Source organism: Trachemys scripta, chromosome 13 (assembly GCF_013100865.1).
Source record: "Trachemys scripta elegans isolate TJP31775 chromosome 13, CAS_Tse_1.0, whole genome shotgun sequence".
In the NCBI taxonomy this organism is placed as follows: domain Eukaryota; kingdom Metazoa; phylum Chordata; order Testudines; family Emydidae; genus Trachemys; species Trachemys scripta.
In genome coordinates, this window is record NC_048310.1 from 4113236 (window position 1) to 4138436 (window position 25201).

General features: G+C 50.3%; 1 protein-coding gene across 2 annotated transcripts in view; it reads right to left on the bottom strand.

Annotated features, from left to right (window-relative positions):
- TANGO6 (transport and golgi organization 6 homolog) overlaps positions 1-25201 on the bottom strand; it is an 85937-nt gene that overhangs the window by 42211 nt on the left and 18525 nt on the right. For both annotated transcript variants that reach the window (XM_034788538.1, XM_034788537.1), the window contains 6 exons: positions 24191-24273; positions 15432-15544; positions 13906-14082; positions 10917-11043; positions 8496-8687; positions 5603-5737 (listed from right to left, as the gene is read on the bottom strand). In XM_034788538.1, coding sequence (XP_034644429.1) covers positions 5603-5737; positions 8496-8687; positions 10917-11043; positions 13906-14082; positions 15432-15544; positions 24191-24273 — 827 coding nt within the window. The remainder of the gene's footprint in view (positions 1-5602; positions 5738-8495; positions 8688-10916; positions 11044-13905; positions 14083-15431; positions 15545-24190; positions 24274-25201) is intronic.

The window sequence follows — 25201 nt, forward strand, 5'->3', positions numbered from 1 at the left end:
ACTCAGGCCTCATGTTCACTGTAGCACATACAAAAAGGAACATGCAATGTGCAGGTGCAGTCACTTGACTAGCTGCCAGGGGCGGCTCCAGGCACCAGCGCACCAATCGTGTGCCTGGGGCGGCAAGCCACGCGGGGTGGCCTGTTGGTCGCTGTGAGGGCAGCAGTCAGGCAGCCTTCGGCGGCATGCCTGCGGGAGGTCCGCCGGTCCCGCGGCTTTGGTGGCAATTCGGAGGCGGGTACGCCGAAGGCGCGGGACCGGTGGACCTCCTGCAGGCATGCTGCCGAATCCGCGTTACCAGTGGACCTCCCGCAGGCATGCCACCAAAGGCTGCCTGACTGCCGTGCTTGGGCCGGCAAAACACATAGAGCCACCCCTGGCAGCTGCACATGCAACAGATCACAAACTGGTCATGTAAAAGTGTGCACAGGTAATCGCACGTGACTATCACAACACTCTGCAAGGCCCTGTCTTCTGCCTATGCTTCTGAGGATGGAGAGAGACGGGGGCTAGTTTCATGAGTGCAGATGGTGATGTGCAGATTGGCAGCATGCTCCAGGTTCAGAGTGAATGCAAGCGATCTCCTGCACTTGTGCGAAGAGGGTATTTGTTTGGGGTTTGATTAATCTGTGGTTATTTTTTTCTTGCCTAGAGGTGAGGAGCAGCTGCTGGTTCAACCTTTATATGACTCTTTTATGACAAAGGTGCCCAGATCCCAGGATTAGGAGCCATTTGTGTATGTTGTAAATCAAAACAAATGATTGTCTGCCCCTCAGTATCTGCTAGGAGTCATGTACAGGAAACCAACGTGTCTGCTAGGACGAGGCAATGAGACGGATCATTTGACAGTTCTCTAAAGCACAGCAAGTGCGTCACCTTCCCACCGAAGCATATGCCAGAAATGAACGTGAACTGGGACACAAAGCGCTTTTCACAGACTGGAGATTCCCAGAGTATAAGGCCAGAAGGCACCACTGTGATCACCTCATCTGACCTCCTGTATAACAGACCATGGCGCTTTCCTGCATTCATCCCTGTTTGAACTAGACCGTACTGGTTAGAAAAAGATCCGATCTTGATTTAAAATCTGCTTCCCAGTGGATAGCTTTTTACTTGTTAAATAACCCAGCACTTTCATCCTATCAGTGTTATTAGAAATACAGGTGAGAATTATAACATTTCCCCACTTTGGACCAAGTGCCTTTGCTGGAGCCAACACCTCAACAGATCCATTGAAAGGACCTCAACAAAGGGTGAAGATGCTACTTGAGGGAGAAAATTGCTCTGTCCGTGACAAAATAAACCAAGTGGCAATTTCCTGGAATTAGCACACCGCACCGTAAAAGAAACTAGGAAGGAAGAAGACTTTGGAGGGCAGGAGCTGGGGGGAGGCAGCAAAAATCAGTCCCAAAGGATTGCATCACATCTCCCAGGACTGGGCCAATCCCCTGTCTCCACCATCGGGGCCAATCCCAGTACTGCCTCCAGTCCATCCAGGAGATGCCTGCTTGGCCCTAAAACTCTATCAGGTCAAGGATCTCCAAGAGGCTCAAGAAACCTATCACTCCTCAGGTGATTGCACACCCCAATCAACAAGCTAGCAGGAGACAGACCATCTCCGGATCTCTCCTGCAGCGGAGCCCATGTGCTCGGAATGCCTGTTTGGCATCAGTAATGTTTGAGCTTTAGGACTGACTGGATGAATCAGGCTCCACAGCCCCCTTGGGAGATGGGAAAATAAATATTATTATCCACTTTCTTCTGGCTGGGAAACTGAGCTCCTGCCCAGGGAGGTGACTCGCCCAGCACCACGCAACAAGTCCGGAGAAGAGCTAGGGATAGAACACAGAAATCCAAACTCCCAATCCCGACGCTGAAATCATGAGCCCTCAACACCTTCCGAATAAGGCTGCATTGTCAATGCCTGGGATTTTAGCCTCTCAGATGCTGGGGAGACTCGGGAAGCAGGGCTCTCACACCTACTTTGGTTTTCACTCTCTGCTGCACCAAGGGCGTCCTTTCCCATTTGACAAATATTTTCTCTCGAGGTTGCAGAGATTAAGGTGCATTTTTCATTTACTTCCTTGTTTAACGAGCAGCACTGATTGACCTGCCTCGCTCTGGCAAAGCGCCAGCAGGGGGAGCACAAGAGCTACGACCTCACAAAGGACATGTCCAGGGCAGGGGCAGGGAGGCATGAGAGAACCACTGGGTTCAGCAACACAAGGATAGATCACAAAGCTGTCCTCTGCACGCTCCTCCCAAGCCCCGTTTTACCCTGGGGAATGCACTGCGCCTAAGCGCCTCAGGAGTGTGGCTGGGTAGAAGTTCCCTCTGAAGCTGTAGCAATGTGTCAGAGCTGCAAGAGGCATTGTGGGGTTTTGCTAGCAGCATGTATCAGGACATGGGAGAGGATGGAGAGAAGTTCGTGCACTGAACTGCATTTCAAAAATCAGAGAGAAGGTGAGCGAGGTAATATATTTTACTGGACCAACTTCTGTTGGTGAGAAAGACAAGCTTATACAGAGCTCGAAAGCTTGTCCCTCTCACCAACAGAAGTTGGTCTAATAAAAGATATTACCTCACCCACCCTGTCTCTCTAATATCCGGGGTCTGACACAGTTTCAAAATTCAGTCATTAGATCTGGGAAAGCAAAGACTCGAGTAGTGAAGCTGATGGTTTGCCAGTGGCTTCAGGAGATTTTTTTTGCACAATTGTGCAAAACACTTAATTGAAAACCAAGATAAATATCCTCTGTGGTGGCCATTTGAGACAATAAACTCCGAGTCCTGCGCGGATACAAAATTTTCAAAAATGGTCCGCAGATGCAGATATCCGCAGATATAAAGCGAATATCCGCAGATTTGCAGGGCTCTAAATGTCAACCTAAATGTCTGATGTCAACCACCATCTGCTCTGGGAAACCTCTCTCGTTCAATTGACTTGGACACATTAAGTTGCTTCCATTAACAATGGCTAGTGAGAATCAGGTCTGACTTAGGAGTGGGCCCATGTACAAGTGTGGAGCCCTGCTCCACTACTTCACCCACTGCGGGTCAGGGGCACGGACGGAGAATGCACATTCTCTGCATCTGAGGAGGTGTTGCTCATGCCAGAGGAAGGAGGGTAAGGCGCAGTTGATCAATGAGAAGACCCCAAAAGGAAAGCAGGAGTCTAGGTGAGAAAGCAAAACAGAAAGGGCAGAGAGTCAGCTTCTGCTCTGAGTTTACATGGTGTTTGGCTGGTTTAGATCATAGCTAGTGGGAGGGACAATGGCCTGCAGTGTTCTAGGCTCCCCTGCAACCAAAAGGGAAAGAAACCAATCATGGTACATGCCCACCTTATGCGAGTGGAACACTCCTGGGCAGTGGTTCAGAGGAAGGTAAAACCCTGCCAAGCCCTGGGCAAAATTCCTTCCCAGCCCCGCATTTAGCGATCAGTTTAACCCCATGCACACAACCAAAAGTCAATATTAGATACCCAGTCCTACTTCTTAGCATATGCACAATGTGCCTCAGGTGGCATGTGAGCAGGATTCATCACCAAATTCGGTCCGCTGGTTGGATCATTAGCTTCCCCAGTCTGGGCTGGGCACTGCCGGGGAGTGCGACGTGAACACTGATCCAGGCCCCCATACCCAGTCCCACTGACAACCTAAAATGCTGGGATTTGGCAGAGAGTGGAGAATGGACTTTGTCTTCCCCTTGTGCACATGTATCATGATACAGTCATTAATCACATGATCACAGGCTACTGCTGAACTAACATAGCTTCATACAAGATTTCCACTGCTTTACACACGTGACACCACGTACCATTTTTCACACTTCCACTAACTTCATTGTCAAGACAGTCCAGAATGTTTTCACTGAAAGGGTCTCCTCTTCCGTTACTTATTTTAGTAACTTAGTGCGCAAACAGATACAACAAATTTCTCTTTTCCACCAGCAGGTCAGCCTTCCTTTGGTATAATTCAGAGAATGAGGCAGTTGACCAGAGAGTGAATTTAGCTGCAAACTTAGGTGCTCAGCAAATGTTCACTATTATTCCCATGCCTGCTTAATTGGTAGGATGTCCTATAAGTTTAATTTATTGTGTACTTTTCATGTAAGTGACTTTCAGGGACTGACAGACATATACAGAGTAATGCACTTACAAGATGCTACACGTGAGCATCTCAGACTAAAAAAAATATGAGTATTTAAGGAATACAATGCGCTCACGTAGAGACTCACATCACCTATACCTGGTGGTAGAGTCAGGGTTCTGCATGAAACTAACTGGTACTTCTTGACTTGTGAGCACTGAGCTGTGCAGAGTTTTTTGTATGCCATTTCCTAGGTTTATTTACTTTAGAGAAAACACACACATCAGGAGCAGGTTGATTCTCCAGGACTTGGAAGCTGCTGGCATGCAAAGTACACCTCTACCCTGATATAACGCTGTCCTCTGGAGCCAAAAAAAAATCTTACTGCGTTATAGGTGAAACCGTGTTATATCGCACTTGCTTTGATCCACTGGAGTGCGCAGCCCTGCGCCCCCCCCCTCCCCCCCGGAGCGCTGCTTTACCGCATTATATCCGAATTCATGTTATATCGGGTTGCATTATATCAGGGTAGAGGTGTACATGTAAACTCCATAATCTGGAACTAAGTGGCAAAATATCACCAGAACAACCTGTCCCCTGGACACTAGGAGTCCCAAGACAGGGCCCTATTCTCCCTTATGCTTTAAGAGTTGTGTAGCTAGGGAAAATATTTTCTGCCTTCCCCAGCAGCAGAACCCCTAAGGTGTGTCCCAGAGGGGCTCCCTCCCGTGTACCTTACAAGGCACATACAGGATCACTATCCTCTTCATACTTTAGAAGATTTACAGACTCAACTAAAGGAGAAGTGTAGTCGTCTGACTAAATATGCACCCAGGCTATGCTCCTTCACTGGGTCTGTTCACAGATTTAGAGTTTGGTGGCTTTTTTGTTAGAAACACCCACATTATAAAGAGACCTTGGTTAAATAAACAAACTGAAGGAGGAAGAGGCTGAGAAATGAAGTAGGATCCAAGCAGTGCAAAGACCTGCGTGATGGCGTGAAAATGCTTCCAAAACAGGTGCAAGTGAAACCTCTTGAGCAAAGGTGCTGCTTAAATAACAACTGGTAGACAGCTCAATTGTGAATCATCTGGTCCCTTTGTTCCAACACAGCTACATCCTTCGCACATTACACACTAGCCCACTCCAGTTGATGCAATGGCATGAATCAATTTCTTGGCATCACTCTCAGACAAAAGTTAGCAGACGTGGGGGAGAGAAAAGGGACGGGAGCATTGTAATATCCAAACCACAGCCTAAGTGTCATCCTGGTGAAGGGAAACCATGTCTGTACCAAGGGGCAAGGCACTTTAACAGGAGTGGGAAGGGTCTCTATTTTCAAAATGATCTGATCTAAACTAACCATCCAGTTCCAGCAATTCTAGTGCTGCATCTCAGCCCATGCACAGGCTGTCATGCATATGCCAGAGCAGCCTGCATTGCTGGTCAGGGGCTCCAGAGGCCCTTTCATGCATTCAGATCAGATGCACACATCCCATTGTGTCCTGGCTTACCTGCACTGCCCCTCCTAGCATGGCAGCCACCAGTCCCATGGACATGCTCAGAGTCTGTGCTTCCACAGTGCCCTCTGAACCCTGGGCAAGACTTGCACATGCCCGCTGCAATGTAACTGCCACAAATTCCACCACCTGCCAAAGGGAAGGGAAGGGAGTTTAGGGAACAGAAGAAAAGGAAAGATCATTCCAGTTAGAGAGACAATAATTCTTCAGTCTTTAAGCCAAGCTCTATCACCACACCCATAGTATTGCACCCCTTATGGGCTGGCCCACAGCTCGGAAGGCTGGCTGCAGTGCACTGCACACTACAGGAGCTGTGCTGCTCTACCAGGGGAGCCAGAGAAAGATGTATTTACTTGGAAGGGGAACTTCTGATTCTTTGTTTGGCACTCACACAGTGCTCAGTGTTGTACCATAAACAAAAATAGACAGTTCCTGCCCCAAAGAGCTCCCAGTGCTGGACATGCTGGGAGTTCCAGAGGAAGAGGAGACAGCGCGGCATTGCTTAATTTATTTATAAACTCACTTGGTGGGCACCAGGAAGCCATAGGAGTTTGAGAGATACTTTTAGCAAATTCGAAGTATTTCTGGAGATATGAATCCCCTGTAGCTGCTCATATATTATGAGCTTGGCCTGTCTAATTTTCTTCGCTATGAAAAGCACCTCAGCAATATTATGTCTCAACGTTCTGGCCATTTTAACTTTAACAAGCAGACTTGGCTGTCAGCACCAGGAACGCAAGGCTGCAGCCAAACCAACAGGCCTTCCCCCTCCCTCCAGTCCTTTAAACTTGAGACAAAAAACTGATATTTCTGAAACTTGATACTTAAACTACAACACTCACATCCCCCGCCTGAGTCATACATAGCAGGTTTTAGCCCAAAGCCTAGCTAGAAACTCCTTAAAAAGCACACACTGATAGACTGGGCTATAAACAGCAACGGTGGCTTGGCTTCTGTCAAGGCTTTCCGAGTCCTTTATTCCAAGGGAAGCAGAATTTCTTTGCTACTTTACTGCAGCCCTTCACAGTCCCTGGATGACGATGATAATGCAGCTCATTGCATTCATTAGCAGGCCTCTCAGAGGGCAGGAGTCCTGCAAGATCTCCAGGGATCAGTATGTTAGCAGCCCCCAGGAGCTATCCCTTTCTGACCTGAGCTGAGCAAACTGACAGTCTCTGCAGGTGACTAGAGATGTGTGCAGAGCAAAAGGGTAGGAAGTGGGCAAGGACGGAGGAGGTGCTGGGAAGCAAAGGGCACTGGACTCATCAGCTGATCACTGTTGGGAGGGATGACAGAGGATTAAGGGTTCAAACATATTAGGAAAAGGCTAGGGCTTGAAATATTAACCAGGTAAACATAGAATGGGTAGGGATTAAACAGTGCAAAATATTAAGAAAGGACCGGGTTTAAAATATCCTGTAAGGAACAATTAGAAAACTCAGTAAAATAGGGTTAGATTAACACCAGCACAAATCAAAGTCATGCTGTCTAGCTACGGGGTCAAACGGCAAAGCAGGAGTTCAGCGTGGATCAAATACGTTCATTGAGCCAATCCTGCTCCCTCCCCTTTTCTGTAGGCTGTCTTTGACTGCAAGCGCTCTGCGGCCCGGACTGTGCCCTTCCCCACTGTCATCGTTTGGAGTATTCTGCCAATCAAGAATAATTGGTCTTTTCCAGAAACACACTGCAGGGTTTCCAGCCCCCAACAATTATTCCTTCTCCAGGCACATTTCATCTGTTCAAAGCACTCCCCAATTATGCAGAGTAAGACCAGGCCAGGGGATTAGACCTCATGCGCTCCATGCCAAGTCTGCCGTCAAGAATAGGGGCAGATATTCCCCCCATGTTTCACAGCTCTCTGCAAGAAGCTTTAAAAACACAAACACATTTCCTGCCCGACTGGTTTTGGCCTTCGCCATTTGGCAGCCCAAACCTTTGATCTTCCCTTAGCTTCCTGTATTTCTAATGGAGCTCGACATTACCATGGTGCAGCACAACTCTGTGAAGAGGCTGGTTTAACCGCTGGTGCAGAGCCGGCACGGAGCACCCGAGTGCTGATTCGTGCTGGGGATGTAAGACTTGCGGCTATTCATACTTCATGCAGGGGTTTCAATTCAGAGTAACCTTCTTGGGGTAGCTCCCATTTGGGGCCCCACGGCAAGAGGGCAAAGGGTATCTGGTCACCACATCACATTTCCACCAATCCGGAGCTCCTTCCATCCCCGAACAGCAGCTCAGATCACCTCTGCAGTTTGAGTAACATGGGAGCTTCTGAATTCTCCCAATATTATTCAGACTGTGGATGGAAGGTCAGCTAGCTCTGGGAACAAGGGTCTGGGGAAAAATATTGGCACTCCTATTAGCCCAGAAGAAGGTGCTGTTGGAAATGGTACAGGAGCACCAAGTATGGCAAAGTCCCCTAGATCAGTGGTTCTCAACCTGGAGTCCACAGACTATGTCTAAGATTTCCAAAGGGGTCCACACCTCCATTTGAAATCGTTTAGGGGTCGACAAATGAAAAAAGAAGTTGAGAACCACTGCTCTAGATACTCAGCCCCAGCCAGTGGATGGTGTAGAAGTGCTGGCTGTGGGAAGCTCAGAGCTACTGCTATCTCATCTTCCCAAGCAGAAGTCTTTGAGATTGCAGGCTATTCTCCCTGTAGTCACACAGGGAACACCGCTCCTCACTGCACCCTCACCTCAGTGCATGGGATTCAGTCAACGGACAGGCAGTAGCCACGTCTGACTTCACGTCACACTCTGCAGTCTCACCCAAGACTTATACAGGACCCACCTGAGGGTCGTTCTGTGAGCCTCAAGTCAGATGGCATTTCCCATGTGCAGTGCTGTTGCCAGTGCCGTGCCCCTGGGCTCTGCCATGACCTACCTGGACAACGTCTGTGAACACGGTGTCTGAGACGCGCTCACACAGCATGGCCACCAGCTGCAGAACAAGCAGCTTCTTCTTCTGCCCCACGAGATGCTGACTGTGGTATTGCTCCAGTTCCACCAGACTCTCACAGGAGAGGGGAACAGCATCCGAGCCAGCCTCATCCTTTTCAGCCACGTGAGTCAGCTCCTGCCAGGGAGGGGAGTGCACGGCACAGTCAGAAATAGAGCTAAATACAGGAAATCGGTCTGTGGGCCACCGGCAATGACAGCCCCATCCACACAGCTGGGGGCACCCAGCTGGCAACTGGCCAGCAGCTAATGTCCAAGAACAAGGTCAGATTTAAAGAGCACATCAGTATCACAGAGCAGCCGATTCTACTATAGTAGCTGGTAGGCCTCAAACCTTTGCTGCCATCCTCACCCTAGCCCAGAATCTCCATCCAGGTGCCAGGAGGCAGGTTGAGCTGCACTGAGGCCTTGGGGATTCTTCTCCAGCCATTTTCCTAAAGCCCAAGCTCTCCAAAGGGATCTTATGCTGGTTCTGTTATCCCGGCCTGGGATCTTCCACCCCTCTCCCCATACTGCTACCACCAGCCCCAAATGCTGAGGGGGACCACCTCGCACATAGCAGGGGAAGGAACACTAAAAGTTTCCCCTAAGGATGGTCACTTAGGGCTGTAAACCTGCCAGGGTCTTGCTTGCCCATTTGCTTTGGTGCTTGCCTCAGACACACCAGGGACCCTTTGACCTCTAGCAAACTAGATTTTAACTGGATATTTCCTGATTTATAACATGAACAGGAACATCTGCTGAACACGTCGAGAAGGGCTTCCTGGTGGTGGGCTGCGTGGCCTGGGCACCCCGCTTACTTCCCACAGAAGTGCCCTGTAGCGAGGCAGTGGGGTACCCCACAGCCCCGCGGAGGGACAAGCCTCCCTTAGCACCAACGTGGGTGGAGCCAGTGGGTCCTGCGCCCGCCCCCCAGAGGTCACGGCGCAGGACAGGAAGTAGAAAAGCCCCGCTGCAAAGCTCACTTACAAGCCAGCCGCCGGAGAGGCCAGATGCCTGTGGTTTGGCTTCGGGTTGGGGAACACCGGCAGGCCGTGCCTGCCCCTCGCCAGCTACCCCGAGGAGGAGCCGCGCCTGCCCCTCGCCAGCTACCCTGAGGAGCAGCTGAGCCTACCCTTCGCTAGTTACCCGGAGGAACCGATGGTTCTGGAAACCTCCGAGGACACTGCCCTAATCCAGGTACCTTACGAAGGGGGAGTCCAGAAGTAGCCCGGGGGCAACCGACCCTGGTCTGGCCACAGCACTGCCAGAACCAATGTCAGTGTGTTGAGGTCAGGATCCCCACTGACAGCAGCAAGTCTTCTGCCGCTGCTAGGGCCCCAGGCTGGGACGCAGTGGAGTGGGTGGGCCTGCATCCCCCCTGCCACCCTACTTACGGGTGGCCGTCTCCCCCTCGCTCCAGACGCTCAGAAGCCTGAGCTCCTGACTGGGTGTTTGCTGCCCCGCCCTGACCAAGGGCCAGGGCTCACACTGAACTATTGGCTCAGCCCCTGCCTAAGGGCCGGAGCTCCTGACTGTTTGTTTACTGGCCAGCCCTGACCTAGGGCCTGGGCTCATATTGAACTATTGGCTCAGCCCCTGCCTAAGGGCCAGAGCTCTTGACTGGGTGTTTGCTGCCCCGCCCTGACCGAGGGCCTGGGCTCATACTGAACTATTGAGAGACGGCGGGATACCCCGCAGCGGGACAAACCTCGGCCGAGCCCTTCTACATGCCCCTATGCTGCCAGTGCCCCTTCCCATCCATACACAGGATGAAGGCCATTGAAAGAGGCCCAGACAAAGGAGCGCAGCGCTCTGTGCACAGCAGAAGGGCCGTAACCATGGCACCAACCCCAAAGGGGGCTAGCAGGACACGGATTATACACTCTGCCTGGCAGCAGAGGAGAGCAAAGCCTGGCCCTCCGAGGAGGGACCATGGCGGTGATTAGGCTGGGGACGAAACTGCAGGAAGAAAAGGAAACGCAGGGCAGGGAGCTGGGGAAGTGCCTTTCCTTCTCGAAAGCCAAGGAAGTGGCAGTCTGCAAGGTAGGGATTACCCACAGCCTAAATCCCACCATTCAACTTCAGACACGTTCCTGTCGTCAGAACAAGGGTTAACCCTTTCACAGGCTGAGGACTCCATGCGCCTCCTCAGGGCTTGGCGCTGGAACGGTCGCGAGATATAGCTACCCTATACCTGTAGCGGCTCTTTCCCAAGAGATTTAAGTGGAACGTCCCCCTTCTTCCAGTACCCTCCCCACATGCGGCATGGAATCATCAGGCACGTGAAAGTTAACCCTCTGGGAATGCAAGGCACTTCCTGGACCCTTGCACCCGCGCGGGCTGCTAACAGACTGTGGCCTCTTACCTTTAAACAGCAGATGAAGAAGTCTCCAGCTAAGCCGCTCTTCTGGCAGTGAGTCAACAGGTCCACCAACTGCTCCATCTGCCACTGCTCCGAGGAGACCTTCTGGTAGAGTGCCTCCTCCTCATCACTGAAATACAGCCAACGTTTCATCCGACAGGAACCCACCCAGAGTCTCGCTGGTGTCGGTTTCTGAACTACCCCTGGCAAGAGCATTTCCCTGGCACATTTCATCCCCAAGTGCTGTAGGGATTTCCAGAACACTTCCACAGGGGCACCCTTCCATCTCCCCATTGAGATGCAGCAGCCAGCACACAGCAGTGCTACACCCAGTTCATGGCAGGAAGCAGAGAATACCGTATCCAACAGAAACGGCAGGGAAACCGTTAGAGAGACAATGTTATTTGAAGATGGAATTTGGCCTGGGCACCAGGACTAAGGTCCCTATTCATGCAAGAAGCACGCAGGGCTCTAAAGGTCAACGGTGGCCCCCGCTGCCTAGCCCACTCTGGGTGCTGTTTAAGCTGGTCAGAAGTCAGGGATCTGGTTTTAAGACTCAAACAAGCATGAAAATCACTCCCAACCCCAATGGAAGAGCCCACAGGCTGCTGAAGGTATGCCTGCAACAGGAGGGTCTGTCTGCCTTCTCTTTGGTCAACAGCATTATACGACCTCGCTCCCAGAAGAATCCCTAATCTGCTGCTGTATGCCAGAGCCTTGTCCGTGTTCTGTGAGGGAGAGTGCTGGGGTGTGAACCCATGCTCCAGATCTAGCAGGTAACTGCAGCAAGCGAAGCTCTCCTACCGCCATCACGGAGCAGTGCCAAACACCTCCAGGAAGAGTTCTCAGTTGTATTTAGTATCTCCCCAGTGTAAGAGCCACTCCTTCCCATCCCGACTAGCACTGCAGTGTTTGGGACCCTGGCTATCTCATCCAGGTTTATAATGTGGTTTCAAGCGGTAATGAGCCAAGCCTTGGGTGAGAAGTGCTTTCCATGCTCCAGAATCAACGTGAAGTCCCAAATGCCCAAGGGGCTTTCAGCTTATCTGTCCCGCTTTGTGTCTCAGTATTTCCCGTGCCCTCCCAGCCCACCTGTCACTCCTGATCAGGGGAAGCTGGGGCAGCGTTTACACTGTTTCATCACTTCCAGGCTTTTGCAAACTCCCAGTTACAGCAACACCCTGTACAGCACGCCCTGAAAGGGGACAGCCAGTAGGCAGCTGATGAAATATCATTTAGTTTGGTGATGAAGTTGAAATGGCTGAACATTCAGTTCACTAATTAACCTTTGCAGGAATGACCAGGGCGGAATCTATGCACACAAAATATTTAGCACATACATAACTCCTCTGCGAAGAGCTGTATGAGCATTAATTAACGAATGCAGCGGCCCTACAACTGTTTCCCCAGCCATAAAAGAGGGAAATAGATACACAGAGGGGAAGCAAGGCCTTGTCGACATGCAAAGGTGCACTAGTTTAACTTAAGCCGTGATTTTAAATTGATTTAATTAAACCTGCGCAAACCCCTGTGACGCTTATTTTAGTTCTAACCAGGTTCATTCGAGTTGCAGGCACAGGTTTAAACTATACCAGAGTAAGAACAGCCACATGGGCTTCTGCACCAGTTTAACTAAACGGATGCAAGTCTGTGTGCCGACAAGTCCAAACTTGCTCACACAGCAGGCCAGTGACAAAGCAGGAGTTCCTGGTTCTTTCCACTGGCTCATAGGTACATGCCCCACGCTGGTGATGGGCTCTGTCTGGACAGTGCTGGAGCCTGCAGTCTTCCATTTACCCTCAAAGCAGACAGAGCACAGGCAATGGCCGTGTAATGCCAGGCACCAACGTGCCTGACCCTATTCTGGAGGGACCATCTTCAGGAGTACTGAGGGAGTTCAGTCACTATGGCTCATTCAGTCAGTCTACAGAGGATGTCAACAAGGGGGTCAATTAGTACCATGCTAATGGTGCCAGATGTCCACTCCACTCATTTCACACATGCAACTGATCAGCCATTAGACCGGGGTGGCCAACCTGAGCCTCAGAAGGAGCCAGAATTTACCAATGGACATTGCCAAAGAGCCACAGTAATACGTCAGCAGCCCCCCTATCTGCTCCCCCCCTACTCCCAGCACCTCCCATCCACCGGCAGCCCCGCTGATCAGTGCCTTCCCATCCCTCCCTGCACCTCCCGATCAGCTGTTTCATGGCATGCAGGAGGTTCAGGGAGGGGAGGGGAAGGAGTGAGGGCATGGCAGGCTCAGGGGAGGGGGCGGGAAGGGGTGGAGCGGGGGCAGGCCCTGTGGCAGAGCCAGGGGTTGAGCAGTGAGCACCCCCCGGCACATTGGAAAGTTGGCGCCTGTAGCTCCAGCCCCAGAGTCGGTGCCTGTACAAGGAGCCGTATTAACTTCTGAAGAGCCGCATGTGGCTCCGGAGCCACAGGCTGGCCACCCCTGCATTAGACCGTGATGACGTCAGCCACTACCTGTCTGGTCAGAATTTGAACCAGTGACTCAGGAGTGAAAGGCCATTTCCTGTTCTCAGTCCCCTGAGTCATCCAGCCACAGGCCAAAGGGCTCCCAAGAAGAAATTAATAATGCTAATAAAAGCCAAACATGAATTTTATTACTGGTTTTGTAGGTGTATCAGGGCTAAAAGTCTCCTCCAACTTCACACCTCATTGCTCCAGCAATGTTCGGCTCAGTTTGCCTGGAAAGTTGAGGCCATCCAGGAAGTTTCTCCTGCTAGAGTTTGGCACTCAGTCCAAGTCAATTGTCCATCCCTGCCCAGTGGTGACACTCCACAGGGATTACAGCATCCCAGCTCCCCCCACCCCCCGCTTTCATATTCTGCACGTTGTGGAACTCTGCACGCGCACCCCTTACTGGCGGAGCCAAAAAACAGCCCGAGGTGTGGAATGACGACAGTTGAAGGCACGCCAGGCAGTGAGTGTAAGACTGCTAACGCAGTGTCACAACGTAATCTCTTACCTGATGGTCTCTTTGACAGTGATCATGGCACCACCTCCATCAGCTACTTGAAACTGGCACAGCGGATGGAGAAACTGCATGGTTCTACCCAGTCCTGCAAACCCTTCCAGCGTGGAGAGCGCCACCTCTCTCTCTGACTTCTCCAAGACCCATAATAAAATCTCCTGGCATGGTGAGCTATCAAGAAAGAGAGGCCATGACAGAGTCCATCTTCTACCATTGGCATGGTGCCTTGTAACAGACACATGGAGCAATGTAACAATGATGTTTTGTGAGCTCCAATACACAGCAAACACCATCAGAGTGAGCTGGTGGCACTGGGAAGATGGCAGGTGACCACAGACACACCTTGGAAGGTTCCCGCTGTGCAGTCTCACAGATACAGTAAACCCCAGGGAGGTGACAGCTCTTTATGTGCGCTTATAAGGCAGCTGCAAGGCATCACAATGGCTTCTCCTGCTCCTCCACAGTTCAGATGTGAAAGGATCTGGGTCGTTAAAGATTTCAACCCAGCAACGAATGGAGAAGCCTGACCATGTGAATGAAAGTGAATATGCACAATAAAGACCACCTCCACACAGACCCCTCGTGGGATTAGTGGCTGCTGGGCCTGAAGCCTGCCTGCAGTCCCTCTCAGTGCACAGAGTTGTTCCTGCACCCAGGCATCAGAGGAGGACATTGGGAAGAGAGTGAGGTGACAGACAGCCTGTAACTCAGTAACGATTGCATGAGCTCCACCTTTCATGAAGGTGCCAGATATTCTGGAAGATTGACCAGTGCCGGGCAGCTGCAGTTTGGTTACGCTTGCTGAATTCTGGGAAAGATACAGCGCCCTGGTAGCCCCACTCTCCCTGCAGCTGGTTTAGTTGGTTGTTTTCATTCTTTTAAGAAGGTTCCCCTGCACCTTTGAAATGATTAATGATGTCTTTCCGCTGGCAAAGGCTGTGTCTCCACAGAGCTTTTCGTCAAAGCCCTTGTGCCCCTCCTGGGATTAGTAATGGTGGAAGGGCTTGAGTAAACCTCCTGGCAACGTGTTTCTCAAACTGTTGTCCAACCCTGCTCGGAGCAGGCCGAGAGGAAAGTGGCAAACACACCAGCAGCTGGTCTGCACTCGTGCTGCCCGCACTGTACTGGTGCTACTCCAGGGGTGGGAGAACTCAACAAAGAGCTCAGTGTGAACAAAGCTACAATGGTGAGGAGAGGAGCAGGTCCTGTGCACCTCTGCAAAGAAGGGAATCAGCTCAAATGGGAAACAAATGACCTTTACTTCAAACAACCAGTGGAGCACAAGGACATTCAGGTCCATATACTGGAATTTATTTAAAGTTTTCTCCCGTCCCTAAATCCCACCTGCACACAAAACACCCCACACCCAGCCAAGCCCCTCGCTTCACACACACACACAGCTTTCTGCTGTCCCTGGGCAACCACAATCTCTCCTTCCTAGTCAGTTCCACATAGGCCAGACAGTGAACTAATTACACCCCCCACTTTACCTAGCAGAAGAGTTTTGCCACATGCCTTACCGTAAGTGAGACACGTTCTGCTTGGTGAAACAATAGAGAGAAAAAATCACTCCCAGAGATGGCTGCAAGGATTCCAGTAACATGTCAGAGGGCTCATTCCCAACCACGTACACCTATGGAGACAGAAGGGTCAAATGTCTGCCTGGAGTGCAGAGGAAGGGAAGGGTGGAAGGCACGTGCATGCCTGGTAGGGACTGATTTCTGAACATACACGGTGCAGGTTACTGCTCCCAGCCCTTCCAATTCTGAGTCCACATCCCTTGATCACATCAGACTCCTGTTTGTTAAGCACTGAAAGCAGCCTTCATCAGCACCATCTTCTCCAGAGTCATCTAGGAACTGCCAGAGCTGGCTACAGTAGGGCTTCATGCTATTCGTATATTACAGCCAGTTACTCAGGACAGCTATCACTCAGGGGTAGGGGATTAACACTACAGACTGCAGTATTTGAAGTCTTTATAAACACACTGCCCAACATACCCAGAGTCAAATTCCCACTGTTAGACAGATCAGTCCCTCGAAAGCGAAGGCTGGAAGACAGCTGGGCTGCTATGTGCTGAGTGAGATATGCAAGGAGAAGGCAGAGGGCCCGTGAGACTCTGGCTGCTGACAGGCAGCACTTTGAGGAGACTTCAGAGTGACACACTCTCCTCCCTCCCTTTATTGCCAAAAGGCACCTACCCAGAGCTCTATACCCCGACCATAACCACCCTCAGCACCCCCAGTTACCAGCCACACAAATCGCCCCACATCTCCCTTCCCTGCCCCAAAGCCCAGGGAGAGAGATCCTGAAAATTTACACGTTTGTTTTGAACTATTTCTCTAAAAACCCTCTCAAGATGGCTGCGGTTAAAGCAATAACTCTACAGACACGCAGTGCAGAAGGCTATAACAAATAAAAAGCTCTGATGAGTTACACAGTTACGATTTCAGAGTGCGCATTTCTTAAGGTACATTTCAAATTAACAGGTGTGTGGGTTTGTTAAACATGTTTTTTACTGGGGAGGGTGCCAGGAAGAGGCAAATAAAATATCGACCCTGTTCACAAGCTGTTTGAATGACCTTCCACTCAGCAGGCTGGGAAACCGAGCCTGCTTGGAGGACACTGTTCCTTTAACAAAACTATTCTCCCAGCTCCAGATTTCCTGGCAGCTGGAGGGCAAGCAGCAGTTCCTAGAGTTGGATCTAATCTCAGAGCGCACTTCCCAGTGTTGCTATTGCCTGTGAGATGCAACATGCCAGCCCAGAGGAGAGGGCAGTTTAGGTGAGGAAGGAGGAGATTCTTTGGACAATATATTGGCCTATTGTTTTGATGCAGAATGTTTTGCCCATGCTAATCCCTGTGGAGCCGTGCTTCCTAACCAGCATCTTTGGTATACAAAGCCTTCCTGGTGAAGCCCCAAGGAGCATTTCCCACTCTAGCATCAACCTTGCTAGGCAAAAAACCTGCACCCTTGCAAGCAGAAGTCTCTGCTGTTAATCTCTCTGCTGCCAGGACTAAAGCACACTGCCATTAATGAGGGATTCACCCTGCACTCCAGAAGCATTTCCATACTGAACACCAGCCACAGAGTAACCCCCTGACTGGTCTCTGCCTGCCAGCTAGTTATAACTGGTCATTACTACCCAAAACGATGCTCCAATCACAGCGTTTAAAACAGGGGTGGGCAAACTTTTTGGCCCGAGGGCCACATCTGGGAATAGAAATTGTATGGCGGGTCATGAATGCTCACAAAATTGGGGTTGGGGTGCAGGCTCTGGGGTGAGGCCAGAAACGAGGAGTTCAGGGTGTGGGAGGGGGCTCTGGGCTAGGGAGTGGGGTGCGGGTGAGGGCTCCAGCTGGGGGTGCAGGCTCTGGGGTGGGGCTGGAGATGAGGGGTTTGGGGTGTAGGACGGTGCTCCAGACTGGGATCAAGGGATTTGGAGGATGGGGATCAGGGCTGGGGCAGGGGGTTGGGGCGTGGGAACAGGTGCAGGCTCCGGTTGGGGATGTGGGCTCTGGGGTGGGGCTGGAGATGAGAGGTTTGGGGTGCAGGAGGGTGCTGCGGGTGAGGATTGAGGGATTTGGAGGGCGGGAGCGGGATCAGGGCTAGGGCAGGGGGTTGGGGAGCAGGGAGAGGCTCGGGGCGCAGGCTCACCGCAAGAGCAGCGGCATATCCCTTCTCCGGCTCCTATGCACAGGCGCGGCCAGGTGGCTCTGCACGCTGCCCTGTCTTCAGGTGCCATCCCTGCAGCTCCCACTGGCTGTGGTTCCCAGCCAATGGGAGCTGGGGGGGGCGGCGCTTGGGGGGGAGGGGCAGCGTGCAGAGCAGAGCCCCCTGGCTGCCCCTAAATGTAGGAGCCAGAAGGGGCCATGCCGCTGCTTCCATGAGCCACGTGGAGCGGCCCCAACCCTGCTCCCCGGCTGGAGCAGGGCAAGCCCCAGACCCCGCTCCCCAGCAGGAGCTTGAGGGGCGGATTAAAACAGCTGGTGGGGCGGATCCGGCCTATAGTTTGCCCACCCCTGGTTTAAAAGCTCAGACTGCCAAGGCTTCTGCCAAAGAGCCAATCACTAGCTTCTTGCAGTTAAACTCCATTGCTCCAGACACTGCCCTTCTAGTCCGGAGCTCGGGACTCACAGCAGAAAGCAGGTTCCCCTGACAGGACACGTGGCTAAGCCTCAGGCCTGGCTCACTGCAGACAGGTAACAGTCGGAGATGAGTTTGAATCTTGTTTTCTGCCAGACCCAAAGAGGCCATTTGCTGTTGTGGTCACACCTGGGCTGAGCCACTAGTGCTTTCCTGTTCCACACCTTCCGACACCAACCCGGGGGGCTAAAGGATGTCCGTGGGGCTCTACACTGCTGCCTCTCTCACCATTCACACGGCGCAGGTGCTGCCTCCATCAATTACAGGTCTCAGCATGGAACGCTCCATCTCGATCCAAGCACTGCCCTGCATACGTAGACAGTGCAGGCTGCAACTCAGGCTTCTGGCAACATGGCCATTTGCCCCTTTTACCCTCTCTGCAGCATTTCATTGGGCAGAAGTGACATGTGGGAGGAGGGGATGAAGACAATAAGGGTACGTCTACACTTACCGGAGGGTCCGGCGGCAGGCAATCGATGTTCTGGGATCGATTTATCGCGTCTGGTTTAGACGCGATAAATCGATCCCGGAAGTGCTCGCCGTCGACGCCGGTACTCCAGCTTGGCGAGAGGAGTACGCGGCATCGACGGGGGAGCCTCCCTGCCGCGTCTGGACCTGTGGTAAGTTCAGACTAAGGTACTTCGAATTCAGCTACGTTATTAACGTAGCTGAATTTGCGTACCTTAGTCCAAAGTGGGGGGTTAGTGGGGACCAGGCCTTTGATACCTGCCCAACCTCTCTACCACATCAGATTTCTGGACATAGTTCTGCGCAAATGGATGCAATTTACCTTTAACAACCTAAGAGAACACCACAAGGGAAGGTTAGTTCCTCTCCTCAGCCATAGCCCGGAGACCTGCATTACAGACCACCACACCCAAAGCCACCACTGCTCCAAAGAGCCCATCTGAATCCCTCGGATAGCATTCATCACAGTGGCACTTCAGTTAAGAGGCAATCGATGCCACTGAGCAGTTTTCTAGCAGCAGCTTCAAGAACAATTAATCATTGCTGGGAGGAGCGCCACATCAGACGCTGAGTCTGCACTGTCCTCCCTGCCCGCTGAGATTTCTGCATTAACATTAAAGACAGTCAGTTATTGGGAAAAGCCAACAGGGACAGGGGTAGGAAGCTCATGTTTCCATCAATTTTCCTGTCCTCTTGAGTTTGCCTGATCCCCTATCTCTTATAGCCTGAACCAGAGCGCCCCCTGTGCTTTGGAGCAGGAAAACCATCCTGTTCCAGGGAGCTTTGGTAGCACTTGGCACAATCACCATTAATTTTGGCCAGTTCATTCTCCTCCTCTTGATCTACACCATGCAGCAGCCGGTGTTGAAAGCACATTAGTCAATTACACTGCTTGGTAATGATGCTGAAAAATGGGTGATGACTGCTGACCAGATTACTTGTCTGCAGTCAGGGCCGGCTCGGGAATTGTGCCACCCCAAGCACGTGCTTCGTCTGCTGGTGCCGGTCCTGTCTGCAGTGCTGAAATTACACAACACAGAGGAATCCACATGTTGCAGAGTAAGATGAAGCCCATTGCTTCAAAGCTGAATTTAAATTTAGAATTAAGCGATTACTTTTTCCTTTGCACATGGGACAGCATCAGACTTACCCTGAGGATGCTCCAAGGGGATCCAATGGGATCAGGAATCTGGAAAGCACTATACTATTGACCTCCCCCATTCTCTGACATCTGTCGTCAAGAGAAAACGTACTGACAGTGGCAGAGGTGAAGAGAACTTTGTGTTTCTTTCTCACTATTCCTTCAATGTTTTGAGAGGTACTACCCCAGATGGAAGGAATGCATCATGAAAAAGAGGAATTACACCCATACTTGTTTCCTGCCAAGCATTGGGTAAGCACAGATGGTAAAAGCTAGGTTTTGTGGGAATTAAGATCTGTTAGCCCTCTTGTGGGAAGGTTAAAACTGGGAAACCCCTGACAGATTTCAGCTTGACAAAGACTATAGAAATGGAGATTGCTCCCAGCTGCTAGAATGAAGCTTTAGAAGGAGTTTAAAGTGATTCACTTCTATGTTTTTGGAACTACTTCCACTGCAGATCTTTTTTCATGATTTTAAGGCCAGAGGCAGGGCTGGATTTAGGGGCAGGCAATCCAGGTGACAGCTTAAGGGGGTGCCAGGCTCGGGGGCCTGTTTTTGTTGTTAGTGGCAAAAGGGAAAATAGAACATTTAAAATAAAACGTTCCAGGTATTCTGTATGTGGATTCATTTTTCACTAACTTCCTAGAACGTTCTAGACCTTCGTAGAATCTCGTGGAACCTTCCAGACTTGCAGAACTATATTTTGCTCGAACCTCCTAAAACGTTGTCAGCCATGTCCTCGCAGGTATATAAGGGGCAGGGTGGCGCCAGTCAGTCAGTGAAATACAAGAACGAACTGAAGTTAAGTGACAGCCCAGTTGAGATATTGTGAACCTTGTTTTAGTGTGTAATTGTGAAAGTGTACGTGTGTTTTAAGACTTGACGAGTGTAAGTAGCGACTAATAAAGGACATATTTAATGAAACATCCGAGCTATCTATCGAACCTCTATCTACGCAACAAAAAATACTGTTACTCCTTTTGCCAGGCTTAACACGTAATGTTTGATGACTTTCTAAGACTGCTGAACACAGACTTTTGCTCTCCCTAATACGGTCTGTTTTCCCCAGTAGAAAATAAAAGATGCCCCGGAAGAAGCCTTCAGGAGCTCAGCATAGGAAGCAAAAAGCTCAATTGCAATCTAGTTTACAGCAAGGGGCAAATTTGATAGGAAAATATCTGAAACAGAACAACAAAGGGTTAACATTCTAAGGCTGTCACCTACTGTAACACTATTTAATACTGGTCCACCCAATATTGGTGCACAGTTCAATCTCTTGATGTTAGCACATTTCAGTTACTCTGAAAAGTAAAAAGTTTCTCTGAGCTTAGAGGAAACAATTTTTTTAATTTGCTTATATATGGCATAAATAAATATAGGGTTACAGATCCTAGTGTGCAAATCATCATCTTATAATGACAGGGATAAATCATGCATTCAAAGAGTGCATCAAAGTTGTGAAATAGGCTACAAATGCAAAAAAAAAAAAAAAAAGTATTCAAAAGTTTAACAAATGAAGGGGAGGCACTAAAAACACTCCTCACCTGGGGCACCAATTGGTCTAAGGACAGCCCTCCCAGAAGGGACCATTGTATTGTGATCATCTAGTCTGACCTCCTGCAGAGCACAGGCATACAGCCTCACTCAGGGAGCTCTGCATCGAGTCCATGAATTCTGGATGAACTAGAAACATCCAATCTAGATAAACAAACTCCCAGCAATGGTGAAACCACCACGTCCCTGATCAGTTCCAATAGTTAATTACCCTCATTGTAAAATATTCACACACTTTTTGAACTACTCAAGTTTAGTTCCAGGGAAAGGTATCAGATAACAGCCCTGGAGACGGAAGTTTCCTGTTTATCCATGAAGAGGAGTGACAAACAGCTCAAGTTTCCCCACATGTTTCACTCCATCCATATGCCTCAGTCCTGATTTGGATGGCAAACGTCTTCAGGAGTGAGGAAAGAATTGTCCCCATAGAACGTTTGGTGCCACTCCTGAGGCTGCCCACACGATCACTGGCAGGTGTCAGTTGTGAGGTGGACGGCTGCACAGTAAAACCTGGAGACATTCACTCCACGCAAGTCTCCAAACAGCTGCCAGAGGCAATGCACTGGTCAATTCCACCCTAGGAGAGATCCTACCAGCAGCCTGCAGCTGCAAGAATCCGGGAAAGCAACTCAGTGCCTCCGTCCTTTTGGGGACAGCTGGTGTTTGCAGTGTACAGAAGGCTACATGGCATATGTACTGTGTTTACATCTGTCAATGACAACCTGAGCATGACCTTGGGTAGGGGACTCAAATCTGAGTTGAAGGGTTTAGGTATTGGATACGTCCTTTGAAAGCGAGATTTATGATAATCCCCAAATTAGTTAGCTATGCTAGCTTCGGCACGCCTAAACTGAGCCAGCTTCCCCCAGAACCCAGCTCACCCCCATCGTCCAAAGCAAGACTGAGAAGACACCGACCACAGTTGCCAGAGGCAGTTGATGCTGTAGCCTTCTTTTCCTTTTTCCAGCTCACTCTACCAGGGGTACTTAGACAAGCATCCCTGGCCAATAAGTCACTCCATCAATTCTTCATCCAAGCTGGGTGTCTCATTTCTTGACTTTGTACACCCTAATGCAACACCGGGCAGCCAAAAAGAACAGTGTATCCTTTGTGGCTGAGCGGTGATGTTTCTTTTCCTCACACCTCCTAACAGGCTTTACCTCTGTTTTGTAACTGTATTCAGCCTGACAGTAAGTATAACACTAAGTATTTCTGTTCTGTATCTGGGTAAAACAGATGATGCAGTCATAGCACACGATGATGTGAACACTTTCCATTCCACCAGTATCCCAGGAGGATGTTAAACAGCAGCTACTAAAGTTAGACATTTTTAAAATCAGCAGGCCTAGATAACTTGCTTCCAAGAGTTTTACAAGAGCTGGCTCAGGAACTTTCTGAGCCATGATGTTGATTTTCAATAAGTCTTGGAGCACTGTGGAAGTTCCAGAAGACGAAGAAAAGTAGCAGTCTCCCCACTGTTGTACCTGATACAGGGTTATTCTATGGACTTGTCTACATGAACATGAGTTCGCAGCGAGCTAAGGTGTGAATCTACCCTGCTGTAGTCTGCCATAGTATGCCCACATCTTGAATACTGCGTGCAGATGTGGTAGCCCAATCGCAAAAAAAGATCTATTAGAATTGGAAAAGGTTCAGAAAAGGGCAACAAAAATTATTAGGGTTATGGAACGGCTGCCATATGAAGACAGATTAATAAGACTGGGACTTTTCAGCTTGGAAAAGAGACGACTAAGGGGGGATATGATAGAGGTCTATAAAATCGTGACTGGTGTGGAGACAGTAAATAAGGAAGTGTTATTTACTCCTTCTCCTACCACATGAACTAGGGGTCACCAAATGAAATTAATAGGCAGCAGATTTAAAACAAACAAAAGGAAGTATTTTTCCACACAACACACAGTCAGTCTATGGAACTCCTTGCCAGAGGATGTTGTGAAGGCCAAGACAATAACACAGTTCAAAAAAGAACTAGATAAGTTCATGGAGGATAGGTCCATCAATGGCTATTAGCCAGGAGGTGAAGCGATGGTGTCCCTGGCCTCTGTTTGCCAGAAGCTGGGAATGGGCGACAGATGGATCACTCGATGATTCCCTGTTCTGTTCATTCCCTCTGGGGCATCTGGCATTGGCCACTGTTGGAAGACAGGATACTGGGCTAGATGGACCTTTGGTCTGATCCAGTATGGCCACATAGACCTTGCTGAAGCACGTAAGCAGTCTGAAATGCACTTTGATCGAGTCCCATTTCAAAGAGGATTAGATCAAACTGTTAATGTGCGTCAGCAGGGTCCACACAGACAGCCTGCTGGAGGCTATGGCAGGGTGGATGCACAGCCCAGCTTGCAACAGACTAATTGTTTACATAGACAAGACCTTATGGACTCCTCCCAGGAGTGCCGGAACCTTGCTAGAAGTGGTGGGGCCACAAGGCCCCGCCCCCAGCCAGGCCAGATGCTGGAACCAGCTGGGCAGTGCTAAGAGCCACCCAGGGAGCCTAGGCTGCTGTAGGGAGACTTGGACCCTCCACCTGCCCAGGGTGGGGAACCGGGAGGCCCACCTCCGCCCTCCCCACGGAGAAGAGGCTGGTGCCGCTGGCAGGGGCTGCACTTCATGGCGGGGAAGCTGATCACCTTATCTTCCCTCATGCAGCCCCTGCCGGCACCACTCTGTGCCTACCCGAGGCTTGCAGTTGGGAAAGGGGGGGGTAACGCAGCCCCCCGTCCCTTTAAACTATGCCCATGTTAAAAAGTGGGTGGACATGGCTCCCCTGACTCTGCCTTATTTCAGCATTGAGGCTGCAGTGAAGATTTTGTTCTCTTATAGTTTAGAATATTCATCTAAGTGGCTCAGCAGGTCCCAGACTTGAAGACTGACTCCTGACATACAGTTTTCTCTTCAATCCTCAGGCAACAGCTACACATATTAGAGATCCAGATGAAATACTGTACCTTGAACACATCTTCCACGCAGCGGCTGAGCTCTGCCTCTTTCACCAGCACAGTCCCTGCAGGTAAGTCTTCCATTGCCAGCTCTAAAAAAAACCCAGAGCATGAGCATCAAGACTCTGCTGCCACATGCACCTTCACTGAGTAGCCTCCGGGAGCAGGAGAGTGACACTGTCTTGGCACATTGCTACAGCACCCAAAGCAGTTTAGTAGAGCAGCACTGGAACATGCATGTGCAAATAGGTTATAGAATAATAGATGGAGGGAAGTGAAGAGTTAAGGGTGAAATCAGCAGTCCCCAGGTCTACTCTACAAAGTTAGGCTGACATAAGCCACCTTGATCTAGTTGCACATCTAGTTGATCTAGTTGCACTTAAATTGATCTCCAACTAACATAAGCGCTCCATTACACTGACATAGTAACACCACCTCCCCCAGCGGTTTTAAGCCGTGTTGAGGTTGATTCAACATGAGTGTAAACACTGCGCTACCTACCCTGTTTCCCCGAAAATAAGACATCCTCCGAAAATAAGGCCTACTTACAGTTTTGCCTCTCGTTGTAATATAAGGCATCCCCCCGATAATAAGACCTCCCCGATAATAAGGCATCCACCGATAATAAGGCATTTTTCATTTCTGAAAAATAAGACATCCCCTGAAAATAAGACCTAGCGCATCTTTGGGAGCAAAAATTAATATAAGACACTGTCTTATTTTCGGGGAAACAGGGTATGTCGACCCTAACAGTCCTCCAGCAGCTGTTCCACAATGCCCAACACTGACCTCTCTGGTCTCAGTTGTGAACTCCACTGGCCAGGGGTCATGCAGACTGGAAGCCCCCCCCCCCCCCCCCCTTCGTTAAAGCCCTGCAAATTCTTGAAATGCCTTTTCCTGATTGCCCAGAATGGTGAGCACACCTAGCAGCTCTCCATTGTTGCATGCAACTGCCCACACACAGAATCACAGAGCTGGAAGGGACTCGAGAGGTCTCTAGTCCAGTCCCTTGCACTCATG